This window comes from Entelurus aequoreus, linkage group LG14 (assembly GCF_033978785.1).
Source record: "Entelurus aequoreus isolate RoL-2023_Sb linkage group LG14, RoL_Eaeq_v1.1, whole genome shotgun sequence".
NCBI classification, from domain to species: domain Eukaryota; kingdom Metazoa; phylum Chordata; class Actinopteri; order Syngnathiformes; family Syngnathidae; genus Entelurus; species Entelurus aequoreus.
Genome location: NC_084744.1, coordinates 31,761,124 through 31,783,817, shown reverse-complemented (window position 1 = coordinate 31,783,817; position 22,694 = coordinate 31,761,124). Strand labels below are relative to the sequence as shown.

At 37.7% G+C, this 22,694-nt stretch overlaps 1 protein-coding gene across 1 annotated transcript; it reads right to left on the bottom strand.

The window, feature by feature from the left end:
- Positions 1–8,924: 8,924 nt before the first annotated feature.
- LOC133664748 (zinc finger protein 892-like) lies at positions 8,925–22,436 on the bottom strand. The gene is made up of 2 exons (XM_062069640.1): positions 21,961–22,436; positions 8,925–10,778 (listed from the first exon to the last, which is right to left on the bottom strand). Exons 1-2 carry the CDS (start codon positions 22,145–22,147, stop codon positions 9,793–9,795), a joined length of 1,173 nt encoding a protein of 390 aa, XP_061925624.1. The 5' UTR covers positions 22,148–22,436; the 3' UTR covers positions 8,925–9,792.
- Positions 22,437–22,694: the final 258 nt, after the last annotated feature.

Sequence of the window (22,694 nt, the reverse complement as noted above, 5' to 3'; positions counted from 1 at the left end):
ACCAAGATGCTAAACTGACCGTTGACAGGTAGAAAACAAAGATGCTAAACAGGCAGTTGACAGGTAGAAAACAAAGATGCTAAACTGACAGTTGACAGGTAGAAAACAAAGATGCTAAACTGACAGTTGACAGGTAAAAAACAAAGATGCTAAACTGACAGTTGACAGGTAGAAAACAAAGATGCTAAACGGACAGTTGACAGGTAGAAAACAAAGATGCTAAACTGACAGTTGACAGGTAGAAAACAAAGATGCTAAACTGACAGTTGACAGGTAGAAAACAAAGATGCTAAACTGACAGTTGACAGGTAGAAAACAAAGATGCTAAACTGACAATTGACAGGTAGAAAACAAAGATGCTAAACTGACAGTTGACAGGTAGAAAACAAAGATGCTGAACTGACAGTTGACAGGTTGAAAACAAAGATGCTGAACTGACAGTTGACAGGTTGAAAACAAAGATGCTAAACAGACAGTTGACAGGTTGAAAACAAAGATGCTAAACTGACAGTTGACAGGTTGAAAACAAAGATGCTAAACTGACAGTTGACAGGTAGAAAACAAATATGCTAAACTGACAGTTGACAGGTAAAAAACAAAGATGCTAAACTGACAGTTGACAGGTAGAAAACAAAGATGCTAAACTGACAGTTGACAGGTAGAAAACAAAGATGCTAAACTGAATGTTGATAGATAGAAAACAAAGATGCTAAACTGACAGGTGACAGGTAGAAAACAAAGATGCTAAACTGACAGGTGACAGGTAAAAAAACAAAGATGCTAAACAGGCAGTTGACAGGTAGAAAACAAAGATGCTAAACTGACAGTTGACAGGTAGAAAACAAAGATGCTAAACTGACAGTTGACAGGTAGAAAACAAAGATGCTAAACTGACAGTTTACAGGTAGAAAACAAAGATGCTAAACTGACAGTTGACAGGTAGAAAACAAAGATGCTGAATTGACAGTCGACAGGTAGAAAACAAAGATGCTAAACTGACAGTCGACAGGTAGAAAACAAAGATGCTAAACTGACAGTTGACAGGTAGAAAACAAAGATGCTAAACTGACAGTTGACAGGTAGAAATCAAAGATGCTAAACTGACGGTTGACAGGTAGAAAACAAAGATGCTAAACTGACAGTTGACAGGTAGAAAACAAAGATGCTAAACTGACAGTTGATAGGTAGAAAACAAACATGCTAAACTGACAGTTGACAGGTAGAAAACAAAGATGCTAAACTGACAGTTGACAGGTAGAAAACAAAGATGCTAAACTGACAGTTGACAGGTAGAAAACAAAGATGCTGAATTGACAGTCGACAGATACAAAACAAAGATGCTAAACTGACAGTCGACAGGTAGAAAACAAAGATGCTAAACAGACAGTTGACAGGTAGAAAACAAAGATGCTGAATTGACAGTCGACAGGTAGAAAACAAAGATGCTAAACAGACAGTTGACAGGTAGAAAACAAAGATGCTAAACTGACAGTTGACAGGTAGAAAACAAAGATGCTAAACTGACAGTTGACAGGTAAAAAACTAAGATGCTAAACTGACAGTTGACAGGTAAAAAACAAAGATGCTAAACTGACAGTTGACAGGTAAAAAACAAAGATGCTAAACTGACAGTTGACAGGTTGAAAACAAAGATGCTAAACTGACAGTTGACAGGTAGAAAACAAATATGCTAAACTGACAGTTGACAGGTAAAAAACAAAGATGCTAAACTGACAGTTGACAGGTAGAAAACAAAGATGCTAAACTGACAGTTGACAGGTAGAAAACAAAGATGCTAAACTGAATGTTGATAGATAGAAAACAAAGATGCTAAACTGACAGGTGACAGGTAGAAAACAAAGATGCTAAACTGACAGGTGACAGGTAAAAAAACAAAGATGCTAAACAGGCAGTTGACAGGTAGAAAACAAAGATGCTAAACTGACAGTTGACAGGTAGAAAACAAAGATGCTAAACTGACAGTTGACAGGTAGAAAACAAAGATGCTAAACTGACAGTTTACAGGTAGAAAACAAAGATGCTAAACTGACAGTTGACAGGTAGAAAACAAAGATGCTGAATTGACAGTCGACAGGTAGAAAACAAAGATGCTAAACTGACAGTCGACAGGTAGAAAACAAAGATGCTAAACAGACAGTTGACAGGTAGAAAACAAAGATGCTGAACTGACAGTTGACAGGTAGAAAACCAAGATGCTAAACTGACAGTTGACAGGTAGAAAACAAAGATGCTAAACTGACAGTTGACATTTAGAAAACAAAGATGCTAAACTGACAGTTGACAGGTAGAAAACAAAGATGCTAAACTGACAGTTGACAGGTAGAAAACAAAGATGCTAAACTGACAGTTGACAGGTAGAAAACAAAGATGCTAAACTGACAGTTGACAGGTAGAAAACAAAGATGCTAAACTGGCAGTTGACAGGTAGAAAACAAAGATGCTAAACTGACAGTTGACAGGTAGAAAACAAAGATGCTGAATTGACAGTCGACAGGTAGAAAACAAAGATGCTAAACTGACAGTCGACAGGTAGAAAACAAAGATGCTAAACTGACAGTTGACAGGTAGAAAACAAAGATGCTAAACTGACAGTTGACAGGTAGAAAACAAAGATGCTAAACTGACAGTTGACAGGTAGAAAACAAAGATGCTAAACTGACAGTTGACAGGTAGAAAACAAAGATGCTGAATTGACAGTCGACAGGTAGAAAAAAAAGATGCTAAACTGACAGTTGACAGGTAGAAAACGAAGATGCTAAACTGACAGTTGACAGGTAGAAACCAAAGATGCTGAACTGACAGTTGACAGGTAGAAAAATAGATGCTAAACTGACAGTTGACAGGTAGAAAACAAAGATGCTAAACTGACAGTTGACAGGTTGAAAACAAAGATGCTAAACAGACAGTTGACAGGTTGAAAACAAAGATGCTAAACTGACAGTTGACAGGTAAAAAACAAAGATGCTAAACTGACAGTTGACAGGTAGAAAACAAAGATGCTAAACTGACAGTTGACAGGTAGAAAACAAAGATGCTAAACTGACAGTTGACAGGTAGAAAACAAAGATGCTAAACTGACAGTTGACAGGTAGAAAACAAAGATGCTAAACTGACAGTTGACAGGTAGACAACAAACATGCTAAACTGACAGTTGACAGGTAGAAAACAAAGATGCTAAACTGACAGTTGACAGGTAGAAAACAAAGATGCTAAACTGACAGTCGACAGGTAGAAAACAAAGATGCTGAATTGACAGTCGACAGGTAGAAAACAAAGATGCTAAACTGACAGTCGACAGGTAGAAAACAAAGATGCTAAACAGACAGTTGACAGGTAGAAAACAAAGATGCTGAATTGACAGTCGACAGGTAGAAAACAAAGATGCTAAACAGACAGTTGACAGGTTGAAAACAAAGATGCTAAACTGACAGTTGACAGGTAGAAAACAAAGATGCTAAACTGACAGTTGACAGGTAAAAAACTAAGATGCTAAACTGACAGTTGACAGGTAAAAAACAAAGATGCTAAACTGACAGTTGACAGGTAAAAAACAAAGATGCTAAACTGACAGTTGACAGGTTGAAAACAAAGATGCTAAACTGACAGTTGACAGGTAGAAAACAAAGATGCTAAACTGACAGTTGACAGGTAGAAAACAAAGATGCTAAACTGACAGTTGACAGGTAGAAAACAAAGATGCTAAACTGACAGTTGACAGGTAGAAAACAAAGATGCTAAACTGACAGTTGACAGGTAGAAAACAAAGATGCTAAACTGACAGTTGACAGGTAGAAACCAAAGATGCTGAACTGACAGTTGACAGGTAGAAAACAAAGATGCTAAACTGACAGTTGACAGCTAGAAAACAAAGATGCTGAACTGACAGTTGACAGGTAGAAAACAAAGATGCTAAACTGACAGTTGACAGGTAGAAAACAAAGATGCTAAACTGACAGTTGACAGGTAGAAAACAAAGATGCTAAACTGACAGTTGACAGGTAGAAAACAAAGATGCTAAACTGACAGTTGACAGGTAGAAAACAAAGATGCTAAACTGACAGTTGACAGGCAGAAAACAAAGATGCTAAACTGACAGTTGACAGGCAGAAAACAAAGATGCTAAACTGACAGTTGACAGGCAGAAAACAAAGATGCTAAACTGACAGTTGACAGGCAGAAAACAAAGATGCTAAACTGACAGTTGACAGGTAGAAACCAAAGATGCTGAACTGACAGTTGACAGGTATAAAACAAAGATGCTAAACTGACAGTTGACAGCTAGAAAACAAAGATGCTGAACTGACAGTTGACAGGTAGAAAACAAAGATGCTAAACTGACAGTTGACAGGTAGAAAACAAAGATGCTAAACTGACAGTTGACAGGTAGAAAACCAAGATGCTAAACTGACAGTTGACAGGTAGAAAACAAAGATGCTAAACTGACAGGTGACAGGTAGAAAACCAAGATGCTAAACTGACAGTTGACAGGTAGAAAACAAAGATGCTAAACTGACAGTTGACAGGTAGAAAACCAAGATGCTAAACTGACCGTTGACAGGTAGAAAACAAAGATGCTAAACAGGCAGTTGACAGGTAGAAAACAAAGATGCTAAACTGACAGTTGACAGGTAGAAAACAAAGATGCTAAACTGACAGTTGACAGGTAAAAAACAAAGATGCTAAACTGACAGTTGACAGGTAGAAAACAAAGATGCTAAACTGACAGTTGACAGGTAGAAAACAAAGATGCTAAACTGACAGTTGACAGGTAGAAAACAAAGATGCTAAACTGACAGTTGACAGGTAGAAAACAAAGATGCTAAACTGACAGTTGACAGGTAGAAAACAAAGATGCTAAACTGACAGTTGACAGGTAGAAAACAAAGATGCTAAACTGACAATTGACAGGTAGAAAACAAAGATGCTAAACTGACAGTTGACAGGCAGAAAACAAAGATGCTAAACTGACAGTTGACAGGTAGAAACCAAAGATGCTAAACTGACAGTTGACAGGTAGAAACCAAAGATGCTGAACTGACAGTTGACAGGTAGAAAACAAAGATGCTAAACTGACAGTTGACAGCTAGAAAACAAAGATGCTGAACTGACAGTTGACAGGTAGAAAACAAAGATGCTAAACTGACAGTTGACAGGTAGAAAACAAAGATGCTAAACTGACAGTTGACAGGTAGAAAACAAAGATGCTAAACTGACAGTTGACAGGTAGAAAACAAAGATGCTAAACTGACAGGTGACAGGTAGAAAACAAAGATGCTAAACTGACAGTTGACAGGTAGAAAACAAAGATGCTAAACTGACAGTTGACAGGTAGAAAACCAAGATGCTAAACTGACCGTTGACAGGTAGAAAACAAAGATGCTAAACTGACAGTTGACAGGTAGAAAACAAAGATGCTAAACAGACAGTTGACAGGTAGAAAACAAAGATGCTAAACTGACAGTTGACAGGTAGAAAACAAAGATGCTAAACTGACAGTTGACAGGTAGAAAACAAAGATGCTAAACTGACAGTTGACAGGTAGAAAACAAAGATGCTAAACTGACAGTTGACAGGTAGAAAACAAAGATGCTAAACTGACAGTTGACAGGTAGAAAACAAAGATGCTAAACTGACAGTTGACAGGCAGAAAACAAAGATGCTAAACTGACAGTTGACAGGCAGAAAACAAAGATGCTAAACTGACAGTTGACAGGCAGAAAACAAAGATGCTAAACTGACAGTTGACAGGCAGAAAACAAAGATGCTAAACTGACAGTTGACAGGTAGAAACCAAAGATGCTGAACTGACAGTTGACAGGTATAAAACAAAGATGCTAAACTGACAGTTGACAGCTAGAAAACAAAGATGCTGAACTGACAGTTGACAGGTAGAAAACAAAGATGCTAAACTGACAGTTGACAGGTAGAAAACAAAGATGCTAAACTGACAGTTGACAGGTAGAAAACCAAGATGCTAAACTGACAGTTGACAGGTAGAAAACAAAGATGCTAAACTGACAGGTGACAGGTAGAAAACAAAGATGCTAAACTGACAGTTGACAGGTAGAAAACAAAGATGCTAAACTGACAGTTGATAGGTAGAAAACCAAGATGCTAAACTGACCGTTGACAGGTAGAAAACAAAGATGCTAAACAGGCAGTTGACAGGTAGAAAACAAAGATGCTAAACTGACAGTTGACAGGTAGAAAACAAAGATGCTAAACTGACAGTTGACAGGTAAAAAACAAAGATGCTAAACTGACAGTTGACAGGTAGAAAACAAAGATGCTAAACGGACAGTTGACAGGTAGAAAACAAAGATGCTAAACTGACAGTTGACAGGTAGAAAACAAAGATGCTAAACTGACAGTTGACAGGTAGAAAACAAAGATGCTAAACTGACAGTTGACAGGTAGAAAACAAAGATGCTAAACTGACAATTGACAGGTAGAAAACAAAGATGCTAAACTGACAGTTGACAGGCAGAAAACAAAGATGCTAAACTGACAGTTGACAGGTAGAAAACAAAGATGCTAAACTGACAGTTGACAGGTAGAAAACAAAGATGCTGAACTGACAGTTGACAGGTTGAAAACAAAGATGCTGAACTGACAGTTGACAGGTTGAAAACAAAGATGCTAAACAGACAGTTGACAGGTTGAAAACAAAGATGCTAAACTGACAGTTGACAGGTTGAAAACAAAGATGCTAAACTGACAGTTGACAGGTAGAAAACAAATATGCTAAACTGACAGTTGACAGGTAAAAAACAAAGATGCTAAACTGACAGTTGACAGGTAGAAAACAAAGATGCTAAACTGACAGTTGACAGGTAGAAAACAAAGATGCTAAACTGAATGTTGATAGATAGAAAACAAAGATGCTAAACTGACAGGTGACAGGTAGAAAACAAAGATGCTAAACTGACAGGTGACAGGTAAAAAAACAAAGATGCTAAACAGGCAGTTGACAGGTAGAAAACAAAGATGCTAAACTGACAGTTGACAGGTAGAAAACAAAGATGCTAAAATGACAGTTGACAGGTAGAAAACAAAGATGCTAAACTGACAGTTTACAGGTAGAAAACAAAGATGCTAAACTGACAGTTGACAGGTAGAAAACAAAGATGCTGAATTGACAGTCGACAGGTAGAAAACAAAGATGCTAAACTGACAGTCGACAGGTAGAAAACAAAGATGCTAAACAGACAGTTGACAGGTAGAAAACAAAGATGCTGAACTGACAGTTGACAGGTAGAAAACCAAGATGCTAAACTGACAGTTGACAGGTAGAAAACAAAGATGCTAAACTGACAGTTGACAGGTAGAAAACAAAGATGCTAAACTGACAGTTGACAGGTAGAAAACAAAGATGCTAAACTGACAGTTGACAGGTAGAAAACAAAGATGCTAGACTGACAGTTGACAGGTAGAAAACAAAGATGCTAAACTGACAGTTGACAGGTAGAAAACAAAGATGCTAAACTGGCAGTTGACAGGTAGAAAACAAAGATGCTAAACTGACAGTTGACAGGTAGAAAACAAAGATGCTGAATTGACAGTCGACAGGTAGAAAACAAAGATGCTAAACTGACAGTCGACAGGTAGAAAACAAAGATGCTAAACTGACAGTTGACAGGTAGAAAACAAAGATGCTAAACTGACAGTTGACAGGTAGAAAACAAAGATGCTAAACTGACAGTTGACAGGTAGAAAACAAAGATGCTAAACTGACAGTTGACAGGTAGAAAACAAAGATGCTGAATTGACAGTCGACAGGTAGAAAAAAAAGATGCTAAACTGACAGTCGACAGGTAGAAAACAAAGATGCTAAACAGACAGTTGACAGGTTAAAAACAAAGATGCTAAACTGACAGTTGACAGGTAGAAAACCAAGATGCTAAACTGACAGTTGACAGGTAGAAAACAAAGATGGTGTTCAGCGTTTTCCTGCTCAAATGAGCAGACTGTTGAAAATAGGATTCGGGGGATTACTTTTCACAAGTAAGATTTAACATGAACGTAATATTGGTTGTATTTTGTGAAAATAATATTAGCACAGAGTTGAGGAGGAGCAAAGATCTTCAATAGTACTGAAGTCGTAGCCGCTAGCAAACAAGAGTATGACCATAATAGAATTGCTTGTCAATGAAAATAATTACATTTAAAAATGTCATAATTGAATAACATCAAGTTGAAATAAATGATGAAGATGAAGACTGTAAGACAGAATTTGGATTTATTTTGAATCCAGTGAAACAGATTGCTGGTTTTAGCTAATATAAAGACTTTCAGGTGTTTATATATGTTTATGTTGAAGTATTTGGCAGACGCTTTTATGCAAAGCGACATACATCAAAAATACATATAAAACAATCACTGTAAACATTTAAGGGAAGAATGTAATACAAAATAACAATACAAAGTGTCAAGACAGAATAAACTCTCTGCTGCTGCAGCAACAGAGATACAGTCTATAAGATATATAGATATCTAATGTATTCATACATTGTTTATGTAGCATGTATATATCACCTCATCATATTGTTTCTTCAACTTCAAAATAGCTGACCCTTCTCTGGGATTATATTCCCAGTTTTGATCTCGGACGTCTGGTCACTTATAGCAGTGGTCCCCAACCACCGGGCGGGCCGCGGCCGCACAAGAAATTTAAAAAAAAAAAAAAGTTTTTATTTTTAAATCAACATAAAAAACACAATATATACATTATATATCAATATAAATCAATACAGTCTGCAGGGATACAGTCCATAAGCACACATGATTGTATTTCTTTATGACAAAAAAAAAATATATATATATATATATATATATATTATTTTTTAAATCAACATAAAAAACACAATATATACATTATATATCAATATAAATCACTACAGTCTGCAGGGATACAGTCCGTAAGCACACATGATTGTATTTCTTTATGACAAAAAAACAAGCAAAAAAAACAAACACATTTTTTTTGACTAGCCCCTTTCCCCCTCCCCCCCGGTCCGTGGGACAAATTTTCAAGCGTTGACCGGTCCGCAAGTACAAAAAGGTTGGGGACCACTGACTTATAGCATATAAGAATATTATATTACTGTTAAGAAAACTATGAATAATAAAACATGTGTCCTTTATCATAGCTACACGTAAAAGACAACTGTTCAAATGATGTATAAAGTAAATAATAATATGCTTCCTGAAGTGGTCCAGAAGATGTTTCAGATGTGAACCAATAAATATGTATATCATAATCTATGGGATCATTAACAATTAGAAATACAAATATTTAATACTTAAATATTTCAAACACCTATAGAAAACACTACTATGAATACGTCTATAATTGTTATATGAATATATATACACATCAAATGTTTATTGTATGTAAAATATGTCTTGTACTGTTTACTCTCACTTTTTCAGTCAAATTGTTCTGTTCAATTTTTAACAAAAGTACACAATGTTGCATATTAATGCATGTACTTGACTGAAAACATCACTGATATAAAATATCTAATCTATAAATGTAGAAACATATTAAAAAGATTGTTGCACAAACAACGTCACACATGTTATATGTGCTGATGTTGTTAGAAAGTCCAAATTAAAATCTTGACAGTTTATTTCAAAGCCTGCAGTTTCATTTGCTGCTGCTGTTCTCACCAGCACACTTGTGTTTCTTACACTGGTACTTAGAAGACAATCTTTCACCACACACACTGCAACTCACCACTTTCTCTCCTGGGTGTGTCCTCGTGTGTGCTACAAGGTTTGATTGGTCACAAAAGCTTCTTTTGCAGATAGAATAGGACTGTGATTTTTCACCCTCTTGTGTCTTTTCAAACAACGGCTCTGTGTAAAACCTTTACCACACATTGAACAGATATAAGGTTTTTCTCCGGTGTGCGTTCTCCTGTGTTTTACCAAACATGAGCTTTGTGCAAAACCTTTACCACAGATTGAACAAGAAAAAGGTTTTTCACCAGTGTGTATTCTCATGTGCACTTTCAAATTTTGACTTGTTACTAAACATTTGCCACATTCTGAGCAACAAAAAGGTTTTTCTCCAGTGTGTCTTCTCATGTGTCTTTTCAGAAGACTATGGTATTTAAATGTTGTGTCACAGTGAGAACATTTCAAGTGAGTGTTGTCAGTGTGACATGTCTTATCATCTTTGAGCTGGTCTGCTTGTGATCCTCCACAGTGGTCTCCATCAGCTTCTGTTGTCATGTGTTGTGTTGAGCTGCTGCTTGGAGGCTCCGCCTCTCTCTTTTCCTCACTTTCACCTTTGACCTCACCATCTTCACTCTTCACAGGGACACCAGTCACTGGGAACTCCACCAACCATTTAGGCTGACGGATGCGGTGTTCCTCCTCTTCCTCTTTAATGTGCAGCGGCTCTTGGTCCTCCTCTTCCTTTTTAAAGTAGGGGGTGAGTGGGTCCTCCTTTTCCTCTTTAATGTGAGGGGTCAGCGGGTTCTCTTGCTCCTTAAAGTGAGGGGTCAGTGGGTCCTCCTCTTCATTTTTGCTGTGTAAGGTCAGTGGGTCCGCTACTTGACCTTTAATGTGAAGGGACAGTTTAACACTATGGGTCTGTGGCGTCTCGTGTTTCTCTTTAATATGGGGGGGCTGTGGCTCCTCCCATCCCTCTTTAATGTGATGGGAATGTGGTACCTCTTCTTCCTCTTTAATGTGGTGGTGCTGTGGCTCTTCTTCCTGCTCATGAGGAAGATGATCTTCTTCGACGTCTGTGGGATAGGAGAAAACATAAATTCTTTAGAAAAGTCCAGCTTTGCTCAGTCACATGAGACATTGTCCTGCACCAACATATGATCTCACAATCTCATCAGTTTCCCCTCACAGCAGTCAGGGTACTTCTAGCTGACACACGAAGTAGACCTTCAGGGGAATGCCTTCCCAGGCCAACGTCCAATCCACCTTATTCATATAAAAACATCCTAAAAGTCTTTCCTGCAATCTATACTAGGGTGCTGTTAGTAGGGATGTCCGATAATGGCTTTTTGCCGATATCCGATATTCCAATATTGTCCAACTCTTTAATTACCGATACCGATATCAACCAATACCGATATCAACCGAGATATGCAGTCGTGGAATTAACACATTATTATGCCTAATTTGGACAACCAGGTATAGTGAAGATAAGGTACTTTTAAAAAAAATTAGTAGGCAGGCCGATATTATCGGACATCTCTAGCTGTTAGGGTTGGGTATCGAGTATCGATTGGAACCGGGACTAACTTTCTGATTCTCCCGGAATCGTTCAAAAGTTAAAATTTCGATTCCTAGTTTCGATACCCAGTCCGCCGACCGAAAAAAAAGAATAAGTCCGCCGGCCGGAAGAAGAAGTCGCTGAACACCAACGAAGAAGCGCCCACCGCCGGAAGTGTTAAGAGCATAGCCGAGCCTATGTAGCCGAGCGAGTCAGTCAAGCATGGATAGCGGGCGTCGGCGGTCGAAAGTGTGGCTTTACTTTACTAAAAAAAAAAAGAAATATCTGCGAAATGTAACACGTGCGGCAGGACTGTTTCGTGCTTAGGAGGGTGCACGTCGGACATGATGAAGCACCTCCGAGTTCATGGAGTACAAATAAATGCGTGTCCCGTCTTCGACGCGCTGCGCCGACCGTCCTCCTCTGCCTCTTCCTCTTCCTCTGGTTCCGACGCCCAGCCTGGCACCTCGGTGACTGCACTGCAGTCTGAATCCGGTAAGTAAAACAATATATATGCAATAAATAGTGTGTTTTGCGCAAACGTTGAGGCAGCAAACAAATTAGCCCGCATATTTTTTCATAGACAATTTACAACCTGCTAGCCAGGCTCCGCGATGTGCTCTTTCCTGCAGCATCATACACTTACGTGTAAAGGTGTTTTCATGAGGTTTCCTGCAGCATCATACACTTATGTGTAAAGGTGTTTTCATGAGGTTTCCTGCAGCATCATACACTTATGTGTAAAGGTGTTTTCATGAGGTTTCCTGCAGCATCATACACTTATGTGTAAAGGTGTTTTCATGAGGTTTCCTGCAGCATCATACACTTATGTGTAAAGGTGTTTTCATGAGGTTTCCTGCAGCATCATACACTTATGTGTGAAGGTGTTTTTGTGAGGTTTCCTGCAGCATCATACACTTATGTGTGAAGGTGTTTTCGTGAGGTTTCCTGCAGCATCATACACTTATGTGTAAAGGTGTTTTCATGAGGTTTCCTGCAGCATCATACACTTATGTGTAAAGGTGTTTTCATGAGGTTTCCTGCAGCATCATACACTTATGTGTGAAGGTGTTTTCATGAGGTTTCCTGCAGCATCATACACTTATGTGTAAAGGTGTTTTCATGAGGTTTCCTGCAGCATCATACACTTATGTGTAAAGGTGTTTTCATGAGGTTTCCTGCAGCATCATACACTTATGTGTAAAGGTGTTTTCATGAGGTTTCCTGCAGCATCATACACTTATGTGTAAAGGTGTTTTCATGAGGTTTCCTGCAGCATCATACACTTATGTGTAAAGGTGTTTTCATGAGGTTTCCTGCAGCATCATACACTTATATGTAAAGGTGTTTTCATGAGGTTTCCTGCAGCATCATACACTTATGTGTAAATGTGTTTTCATGAGGTTTTCAAAAATAAAGCTCTCTTGAGGAAAGTGTACCCCTGGGAAAATGTATTCATAATTTATAATATTTATATTCAAGTTCATAGATTTGATATTTATATTCTAGTTGAAAACAGCCCTGTGAGGAATTTAAAGTAAAGTTCATAAAAAGTTAAAATAATTAAAATTGATGGAGAATGTCAGACTATTTCATTCAGAAAGACTGTAGGTTAGCTAGCTCGTTTAAAATATCCTAAACTTTTTTTTGACCCTGCCTCTTAAAAGAATCGGAATCAAGAATCGTCAGGAATCGGAATCGAAACAAAGAATCGGAATCGGAATCGTTCAAATTCAAACGATACCCAACCCTAGTGAGGAGCTCCCCCTGCTGGTGGACAATAATTAGTGATTTTCACATTCATCTTTAGAGACATCTATCCATCCATTTGCTACATCTTGTCCCTTTTGGGGTAGACGGGGGTGCTGGCGGGGTACACCCTGGACAAGTCGCCAGCTCATCACAGGGCCAACACAGATAGACAGACAACATTCACACACTAGGACCATTTTAGTGTTGCCAATCAACCTATCCTCAGGTGCATGTCTTTGGAGGTGGGAGGGGCCTATCCCCAGGTGCATGTTTTTGGAGGTGGGAGGAAGCCGGAGTACCCGGAGACATGTCTGCTCTAAAAAAGCATGAGCACAGTCAACATGTTGTCCAAAAAAGATATCTGTTTTGCTTTCATTTAGATAGTGTCACCACAGTTAAACTGGGAAGAAGTAATCGGATTACTGACTACTCCTTCAAAATATAACTTGTTTACCTTATTAATGATAGTAATAATGGATTAGATTAATTTAGTGCGTTTCTAGACACTCAAATTGCATTAGAGTGAGAACTGAGAAGGCATCATTCATGCAGTCCACACATTCAATGTGGTAAGCTACATTTAATTATAATAATACTCATAACTAGATGAAGCAATTCCTGAAAAAGTTGCACGTAAATGCTCCAATGCTGAAGTTGAACTGAAATGCTGACAGAATGTAGTTTGAATGTAAGAATAGTTTGAATGTTGAAGAGTTTGAATTTCGGGAAAACCGGGAATTTTTTAAGTTCTTAAACCAACTTGTTTTTTTGTCCTGACTCAGAGGAATGTTTTGACAGTGGAACGGTTGAAATGGGTTGAACAATGTGAAAGGAGTCATCGCACTAAAGAAGGTTGGAAATAAGGTTAGAAAAAAAACAGGAATTCCTGGAAATGTGTTGAATGTGGAAAAATGGTTGTTTGAATTTCCAGGACGACTTGAATGTGTTGAAGGTGGAATGGTTTGAAAAATGTGGGAATTGTGGAAGTGTGAAAAATGGATAATTCATTTTGAATGGGGAAAATGTCCCTCAAGACTGGGAATTCTATAAAATCCAGGAATTCATTTTAATAAGTGTTGAAAGGGAGCACACAATTCCTGAACACACTAAATATTTTGAAGTTGGAACGGTTTGAATGAAGAAGAAAAATGTGGGAGTTGTGGAACTTTCATTGTATTCCTTTCAATGGGAATTTCATGGAATTTTTTGAGAATTTCGGGGAAAGCGGGAATTTTTTTGAAAATGCTAAAAAAAAAGCGAATGTTCTGAATGAGTTGAAATGGTTGGTGTTGGAATTTTTCAAATCGGTTGAGAAATGTTGAAGTCCAAACATTTTTAATTGAGAAATGGTATTATGGAATCCCTGGAATTTCGGGAAAACCGGGAACTTTTCCAGTTCAAAAACAACTTTGTTTTCTGTCCTGATTAAGAAGAATGATTTGGCGGTGGGACGGTTGAAATGGGTTGAAAAATGTTGTAATTTCAATTTCCAGAATTAGTGGAATATGTTGAAGGTGGAATGGTTTGAATCGGTTGAAAAATGTGGAAATGGTGGAATTTTGAAAAATGGCTAATTCGTTTTGAATGGGGAAAAATGTCCCGGAAAACGTGGAATTCTGGGAATTTTTGGAATTTGTCAAGGGAAAGCCCGTCATTACCGAATAGGCTGAACAGTTTGAAGTTGGAACGGTGTGAATGGGATGAAAAATGTGGGAGTTGTGGAACTTTCATTGTATTCCTTTCAATGGGAATTTCATGGAATTTTTTGAGAATTTCGGGGAAAGCGGGAATTTTTTTGAAAATGCTAAAAAAAGCGAATGTTCTGAATGAGTTGAAATGGTTGGTGTTGGAATTTTTCAAATCGGTTGAGAAATGTTGAAGTCCAAACATTTTTAATTGAGAAATGGTATTATGGAATCCCTGGAATTTCGGGAAAACCGGGAACTTTTCCAGTTCAAAAACAACTTTGTTTTCTGTCCTGATTAAGAAGAATGATTTGGCGGTGGGACGGTTGAAATGGGTTGAAAAATGTTGTAATTTCAATTTCCAGAATTAGTGGAATATGTTGAAGGTGGAATGGTTTGAATCGGTTGAAAAATGTGGAAATGGTGGAATTTTGAAAAATGGCTAATTCGTTTTGAATGGGGAAAAATGTCCCGGAAAACGTGGAATTCTGGGAATTTTTGGAATTTGTCAAGGGAAAGCCCGTCATTACCGAATAGGCTGAACAGTTTGAAGTTGGAACGGTGTGAATGGGATGAAAAATGTGGGAGTTGTGGAACTTTCATTGTATTCCTTTCAATGGGAATTTCATGGAATTTTTTGAGAATTTCGGGGAAAGCGGGAATTTTTTTGAAAATGCTAAAAAAAGCGAATGTTCTGAATGAGTTGAAATGGTTGGTGTTGGAATTTTTCAAATCGGTTGAGAAATGTTGAAGTCCAAACATTTTTAATTGAGAAATGGTATTATGGAATCCCTGGAATTTCGGGAAAACCGGGAACTTTTCCAGTTCAAAAACAACTTTGTTTTCTGTCCTGATTAAGAAGAATGATTTGGCGGTGGGACGGTTGAAATGGGTTGAAAAATGTTGTAATTTCAATTTCCAGAATTAGTGGAATATGTTGAAGGTGGAATGGTTTGAATCGGTTGAAAAATGTGGAAATGGTGGAATTTTGAAAAATGGCTAATTCGTTTTGAATGGGGAAAAATGTCCCGGAAAACGTGGAATTCTGGGAATTTTTGGAATTTGTCAAGGGAAAGCCCGTCATTACCGAATAGGCTGAACAGTTTGAAGTTGGAACGGTGTGAATGGGATGAAAAATGTGGGAGTTGTGGAACTTTCATTGTATTCCTTTCAATGGGAATTTCATGGAATTTTTTGAGAATTTCGGGGAAAGCGGGAATTTTTTTGAAAATGCTAAAAAAAGCGAATGTTCTGAATGAGTTGAAATGGTTGGTGTTGGAATTTTTCAAATCGGTTGAGAAATGTTGAAGTCCAAACATTTTTAATTGAGAAATGGTATTATGGAATCCCTGGAATTTCCGGAAAACCGGGAACTTTTCCAGTTCAAAACAAACTTTGTTTTCTGTCCTGATTAAGAAGAATGATTTGACGGTGGGACGGTTGAAATGGGTTGAAAAATGTTGTAATTTCAATTTACAGAATTAGTGGAATATGTTGAAGGTGGAATGGTTTGAATCGGTTGAAAAATGTGGAAATGGTGGAATTTTGAAAAATGGCTAATTTGTTTTGAATGGGGAAAAATGTCCCGGAAAACGTGGAATTCTGGGAATTTTTGGAATTTGTCAAGGGAAAGCCCGTCATTACCGAATAGGCTGAATAGTTTGAAGTTGGAACGGTGTGAATGGGATGAAAAATGTTGGAGTTGTGGAACTTTGAAAAATGTCCCATTATTTTCAATGAGAATTTCATGGAAATTTGGGAATTTTAGGAAAAGAGGGAATTTTTTTGAAAATGCAAAAAAATGTGAATGTTCTGAATGAGTGAATGGTTGGTGTTGGAATGTTTCAAATCGGTCGAGAAATGTTGAAGTAGTAAACATTTTTCCATTGAGAAATAGTATTATGGAATTCCTGGAATTTCGGGAAAAACAGGAATTTTTCCAGAGAAAAAACTTCGTTTTTTTGTCCTAATTAAGAGGAATGATTTGCCGGTGGAAAGATTGAAGTGGGTTGAAAAATGTGGTCGACAGAAGAAAGGGTTTGAAAAAACGGGAATTCTGGGTATTCTTCAAATTTTTTGGAACTTAGAAAAATGATAGTTTGAATGTCCAGTATTAGCGGAATATGTTGAAGGTGGAACGATTTGAAACGGTTGAAAAAAGTGGAAATGGTAGAAGTTTTAAAAACGGCCAATTCATTTTGAATGGGAAAAATGACTAAGCACTTATTTCTTCTCGTTTCAAGCTAGTCTAGCGGCTAGCTTAGCTCTTAGCTTGCCCGTCCTTTGTGTCTAACATGTTTAGCCTCGTTCTACAGTCCTTCAGTGATAATAATACTTGTAAGAAATGTAATGTATTTGCTGCAATGGAGGATGGTTGAACGTGTGATGTAAGAAGATACAGTTAGCTGTCGTGACAACTAATTCCTCTGGTCGGCCAACTGAACATCAAAAATACAAATCAGCGGTTAAAAATCTGGGGCCGTACTTATCAAGCTTCTCAGAATTACTCCTAAGAAGTCTGCTAAGAGTTGACTTAAGAGTAAATAAATTCTTCGCTGAAAGCTGCACTTAAAAGTTAGTTATCAAGCGTCTTACTCACACTTTCAGCGAAGTGTAGGACTGAATCTTAAGTGTCACACTCAGAGCTGAATTACGACATTACTATGTGCCGTAAATGGAATTTTAGGTGACGTCATTTCTGTGTCCATACAAATGACCAATCACGAAAGGGAATCCGTTGTCTAAGAATAAAGAAATATCTTGGAAATATTTAAGTGGACAATGGGAGTGTATATTTTGACAATAAACAACAAAATAATACAAAACAAACTAGTCCCCGCCGGCACTCATGCTACCGCTCCCTCTCTTCTGTCGCCCACACACTCACTGACGTCACTCACCTCACGGCCACACACATACGCTAGTGTCATAACATTTTCTTTCTAATTCATTAATTAGGCAACTAATTTGAAGCTGGTGTGGGTGGCTCTATATATACTAGCCCACTGCAGCCACATGCAGAAATCAACATGGAATCGAAAAGTATTAAATCTGTGACAAAAATAATACCCGCTCTGTCTAAACGATACCGTTTGATCAGCTGCTCGTCATCAAACAAATCCAGAACATCGTTCCGCTCCCTGAATGTTCGCGCACGTCTCTCTCGCCTCAGTGCCATCCCCTGCTGGCAACTCCTAACCACTTAAGACACCTCTGAAGGTCTCTTAAATATCGTGGAGAGTAGGAGTGATTCTTAGACTTAAGAACGTTGATAAAAAGCTTTTATTCTTAAGTTTGAGAGTAGGACTAAATTTCGCAAATTCTCAGGACTTAAGTGTAAAATGGCACTCTAAGAAGCTTGATAAGTACGGCCCCTGGACGTTTGAGGTCTTTGTGAGTGAAAAATATTTAATTTCACAATTTTGCGATACAAGAAGACCTGGCAATAATGTCCCATACTTAATCAGAGTTTTAAGGTTTGATGAACATGATGGCCTCGTGGTACAAAGTTTAGTTTCTACACACTTTGGTGAATATATGTATGTAAGTAAAAATGCATCTGTTGTTTTATGTCAGTTTTGTTCAACTAAACTCCTATTTGTTAAACATTTGTACAAGTTTAAAACGATCACAGTGCTAATTTTTGATAGCCTGTCAATGTGGTCGTCCATTGTATGTTAGCATTAAGCTAAAAAGCCAACCTTTATCCTTTATGGTTGTATTGTTTTTTTTAGGTTTACAGCAAACTGTATTGTTGATTGAACATGATTGTTACATGTATGTGCAGGTCTTTTGCAGGCTCCTCAAACACACGCGAAAGCGTGGCGTCACTCCGGTGGGTGTACGGATGTGTCGAAGGTACGCGGACACAGAAAACTCCCCCACAATGGTTATAAACCTCCTAGTCCTCTACATGTCACAACGACTAGTAACGTTACTATGAAACACGCAACCGTCCCGTCCTTGAGGCGGCCATTCCAAATAGCGACTAAACTACGAAGCTAAAGCCGGCAAGGAAAATCCATACACCCACAACACATCTCATCTGATTGTGTTGTTGTGAACGACATCATCCATGTAGGAGTAATGTACAAACAGGACAACCTACTCAGTGGCCTAGTGGTTAGAGTGTCTGCCCTGCGATTGGTAGGTTGTGAGTTCAAACCCCGGATGAGTCATACCAAAGACTAATTACCTCCCTGCTTGGCACTCAGCATCAAGGGTTGGAATTGGGGGTTAAATCACCAAAAATGATTCCCGGGCGCGGCCACCGCTGCTGCCCACTGCTCCCCTCACCTCCCAGGGGGTGATCAAGGGAAATGGGTCAAATGCCTCCACACGTCAAGCTGAGAACAGCAACACACTTCCCCCTTCACAATAATAGGTCTGACTGCGCTGACAAAATAAAGGTTTCAAAAAAGCACCTCACACAAACATAATGAACACAATTATTATGCTTTGACCCAAAGTTCTGGTTAAAAATTGTCCAAAGCTATATTGCACCAATAAATGTGACAGATTCTGCATTTAACTAAACATTTTATACATTTTTATTTGACAAAAAAGCACACTTAAATGGTAGTAAAATATGTGTTAAATGTAAAAAAAATAGATCTTATAACAATTAAAACAAAACACTTAATTTTATTGTTTTTTTTATATTGCCATTTTTATTTAGATTAATTTTTACTATTATTTTATTTGTTACTAACTGATATCCGTTTTTTAAAACTATATTTAAAGTTGAGTTTTGTTAGTCAAGTCAAGTCAAGTCAACTTTATTTATATAGCACATTTTCAACAACTTTTTAGATTGAACCAAAGTGCTTTACAGGTTAAAAAAGCATGGAGCAAACAAAAAACAAAACAAAAACTAAGCAAAAACAAAAAAAACAAACAAAGAACATAAACAATGAGTGTGCTAAACAAGATAGTGCAAATGTAGTAAAATAAATACTGGTGTTTTCATATTAAAATAATTGTGTAATTAATCGTGATTACAATATCAATCAAAAATAATGGTGATTATTATTTTTGCCATAATGGTCCAGCCCTAACTGTACCCTTTTTAAACAACAGAGGGTGTAAAACACAATCTATTCTACGTGTTTCATTAACTCAACTTTATCTTTAATGCATCTAAAGCAGAGGTGTTCAAACATTTTCCAGCGAGGGCCACATAGAGAAACATTTAAGGATGCGAGGGCCACTTTTGTACATTTTGTATATGAAAAATACTCAAACCAAAACCATGTAGGTGAACATATGCTAACATTTGAAAAAAACTTCTACATCTTAGCTTTGTGTTATAGATAACAAAGCAATAAAATAATTCCTGATTATTTGAATAATAATTGTATTTGTTTTTATGTTAACTGTGCTCGAAAGTAAGCTTGTATTTACTAATATTGCTAATATATCGTCAACTGAAATGCTTTTGAGAGCTTTAGTACACTCAAAAACATACGTCTGACAAGAAATGGGGACACTTTTTCCTCATGACAGGACATACGGAAATCCTCAAAGGCCTTATACAGTAAAACGGTCAGATTGTCGGCCATTTTGGTTTTCAAATCCCATTTTTGGGAGATTTGGTCCCGTTTAATTTTTCATAGTTTTTTGTTCTAATTTGGGAGCTGTTTAGTTTGTCTATAGCAGGGGTCGGCAACCTTCAGCATACAAAGAGCCATTTGAGCCCATTTCCCACCAAAGTTAACCCACCTAGAGCCACAAACTCTGTTTTAAGCCCTAAAATGACAATAACACACATTTTAGTTTCATTACATTTAAGCTATAGTATTTATGAAATCAAACACTAGACAGAATATGACATAGCAAGTATTTTTGCTCTGATCAGCTTTCCGCAGCAGTTCCGAAACTGCTCTTTTTCGGTCATCTCCAGCTTGGTAGTATTTTTCTGCAAATACTGTGTGTTTGTTCTGGAAATTTATTTCCACATTTCATTTTTAGTTGTTTGCTATTTTCTCCCCACATATTAAGCACACAGGTGAACCAACCTCGTCAACAGTAAATGCAAATGAAACACTAGCATTAAATGTTTTATTTTCATCAGAAATGGGTCTCTTTTTGATTTGTCCATTGCTAATTTACTGGGGGTTGACCACTAAAAACAATGCAATTGCTTGGCAGCAAAAGATGACGCATCGGGGGTGTTACGTACATTTCGATAGACAAAATATTGCAAGATCACAAACTCTAAAATAAAAACGGCTACATTAAAATAAACTAACTAAATAAAATAAATTAAAATTAAATACCCATTATTTATTTACATTTTTTAAAAGCCAAAGGGAGCCAGGCTGGAGGCATGAAAGAGCCGCATGCGGCTCCAGAGCCGTGGGTTGCAGACCCCTGGTCTATAGAATGTATCGCGGGCCAATAAAAACCGAGCTACGGGCCGCAAATGGCCCCCGGGCCGCACTTTGGACACCCCTGATCTAAAGGATATAAATATAATTCCATGATGTGCCTTTTTCCATCCATTTTCCACCTCTTGTCCCTTTTGGGGTGACAGGGGGGCGGAAGGCGGGGTACACCCTGGAAAATTCCATAAAATCTTTAAACTATTTTTTAAATGTTATCCTAATTAAAAATGTATCCTCCAGTTTGTGGCTATTATAAGGCATATTTCCAGAGGATATGCATTTTTACAGCATGTTTTAAAGAGATAGCATTTAAAAAATAACTTCTGGGTATATTATATTGATCAACTAATTCTTATTTAGGGGGCTTAGTGAGCGGAATAGAGGCGCTCCCATTGACTCCATTGTTAGAATTAGGATAGTTAAGATTTTGCTAATGTTTGTTTACAACCTAGAATGCATACACAATAAAAACATGTTATTGTCTTACATAAGGATTGTGAATGACAGGCAAAATAAAACATAAAAAATCAGATCCTCTTTGATAATTGTTCTACATCCTGTGAACGGGTTGATGCTGTGGTGAAAGTGAGAACATAAATACATGTCGGGAAAATGGCTGGCAAACGTTTTAAAACCTGGTTAAAGATTGTTGGCGGTAAACCCAGAGAGGCATGTGTATGTTGTAAAATGATGTTAGAATTAGCTTTATTATTTGGGTTTAGGGGGCCCCGTCATGGGGCCCGCCCCCAGCCCAGCTCTGACTTGTTCCACCACTGCCGGTCATTGTGATTATATTATATATTCCAAATGTCATTTTCTTGTTATTAGTCAAATATAAAGTTAGTAAACATGTGAGAGTAAGAAGTCAACAAACCTGTTCTGCGTAACACAACTTGATGTTTCTTGAAAACAGCGTCCAGTAGTCGATTGTTCACCTCTTTTGTTCTAGAAAGTTCCGCCTCGTATTCTGCTATCGTTCTTTCTAACACTACAAATATTTCTTCAGCGGCAGCAGTTAGTCGCTGATCCACCAACGCTCTCAACATTTGTAATGTAGACATTTTCACACAATCACAACACTTTACTCTCACACTTGATCTCTACTTAGCGACGTGTTGATAACTTCTGTTAGCAGCTAACAAGCTAAGCTAACTAGCGAGCTAAGCTAACTAACAAGCAAAGATAGCAGGAGAAGCGGCACAGTGCTTCTAGCGCATCGAGACGACTTCGTCCTTGAATAAATAATCAAATATGTATTTTATACGACGTAAATATTTCAAACTGGAGAACAAATAATAAGACTGACTTGTTAGCGTCCTGCTCGCTTCTTTCTCCGTCGATGTGCTTTCACGACAGTTAGCACACTTGACGTTACATCTTCTTCTTCTTTTCAGTTTTACGGCAGCTGGCATCCATATGTGTTGCATTACTGCCATCTTCAGTTTCATTTTATAATGAAATGACAATCTCTCCTTGAGTCCAGTATTGTTCAAAAACTCCCAAACTATTCCATGTTCAGTGTCCACAAGATTTATCCTGCTCTTCAGCAAAAAAAAAAAAAAAAAATTTAATTTTTATTTTCTAGTAATATTTTGACACATCTTATCT

Excerpts from the sequence above, each read along its gene's own strand:
- LOC133664748 (XM_062069640.1), bottom strand. The coding sequence starts at position 22,147 with ATGTCTACATTACAAATGTTGAGAGCGTTGGTGGATCAGCGACTAACT. Across the intron at positions 10,779-21,960 it reads AGTTGTGTTACGCAGAACAG|ACGTCGAAGAAGATCATCTT; the intron begins GTTTGTTGACTT and ends CCTATCCCACAG.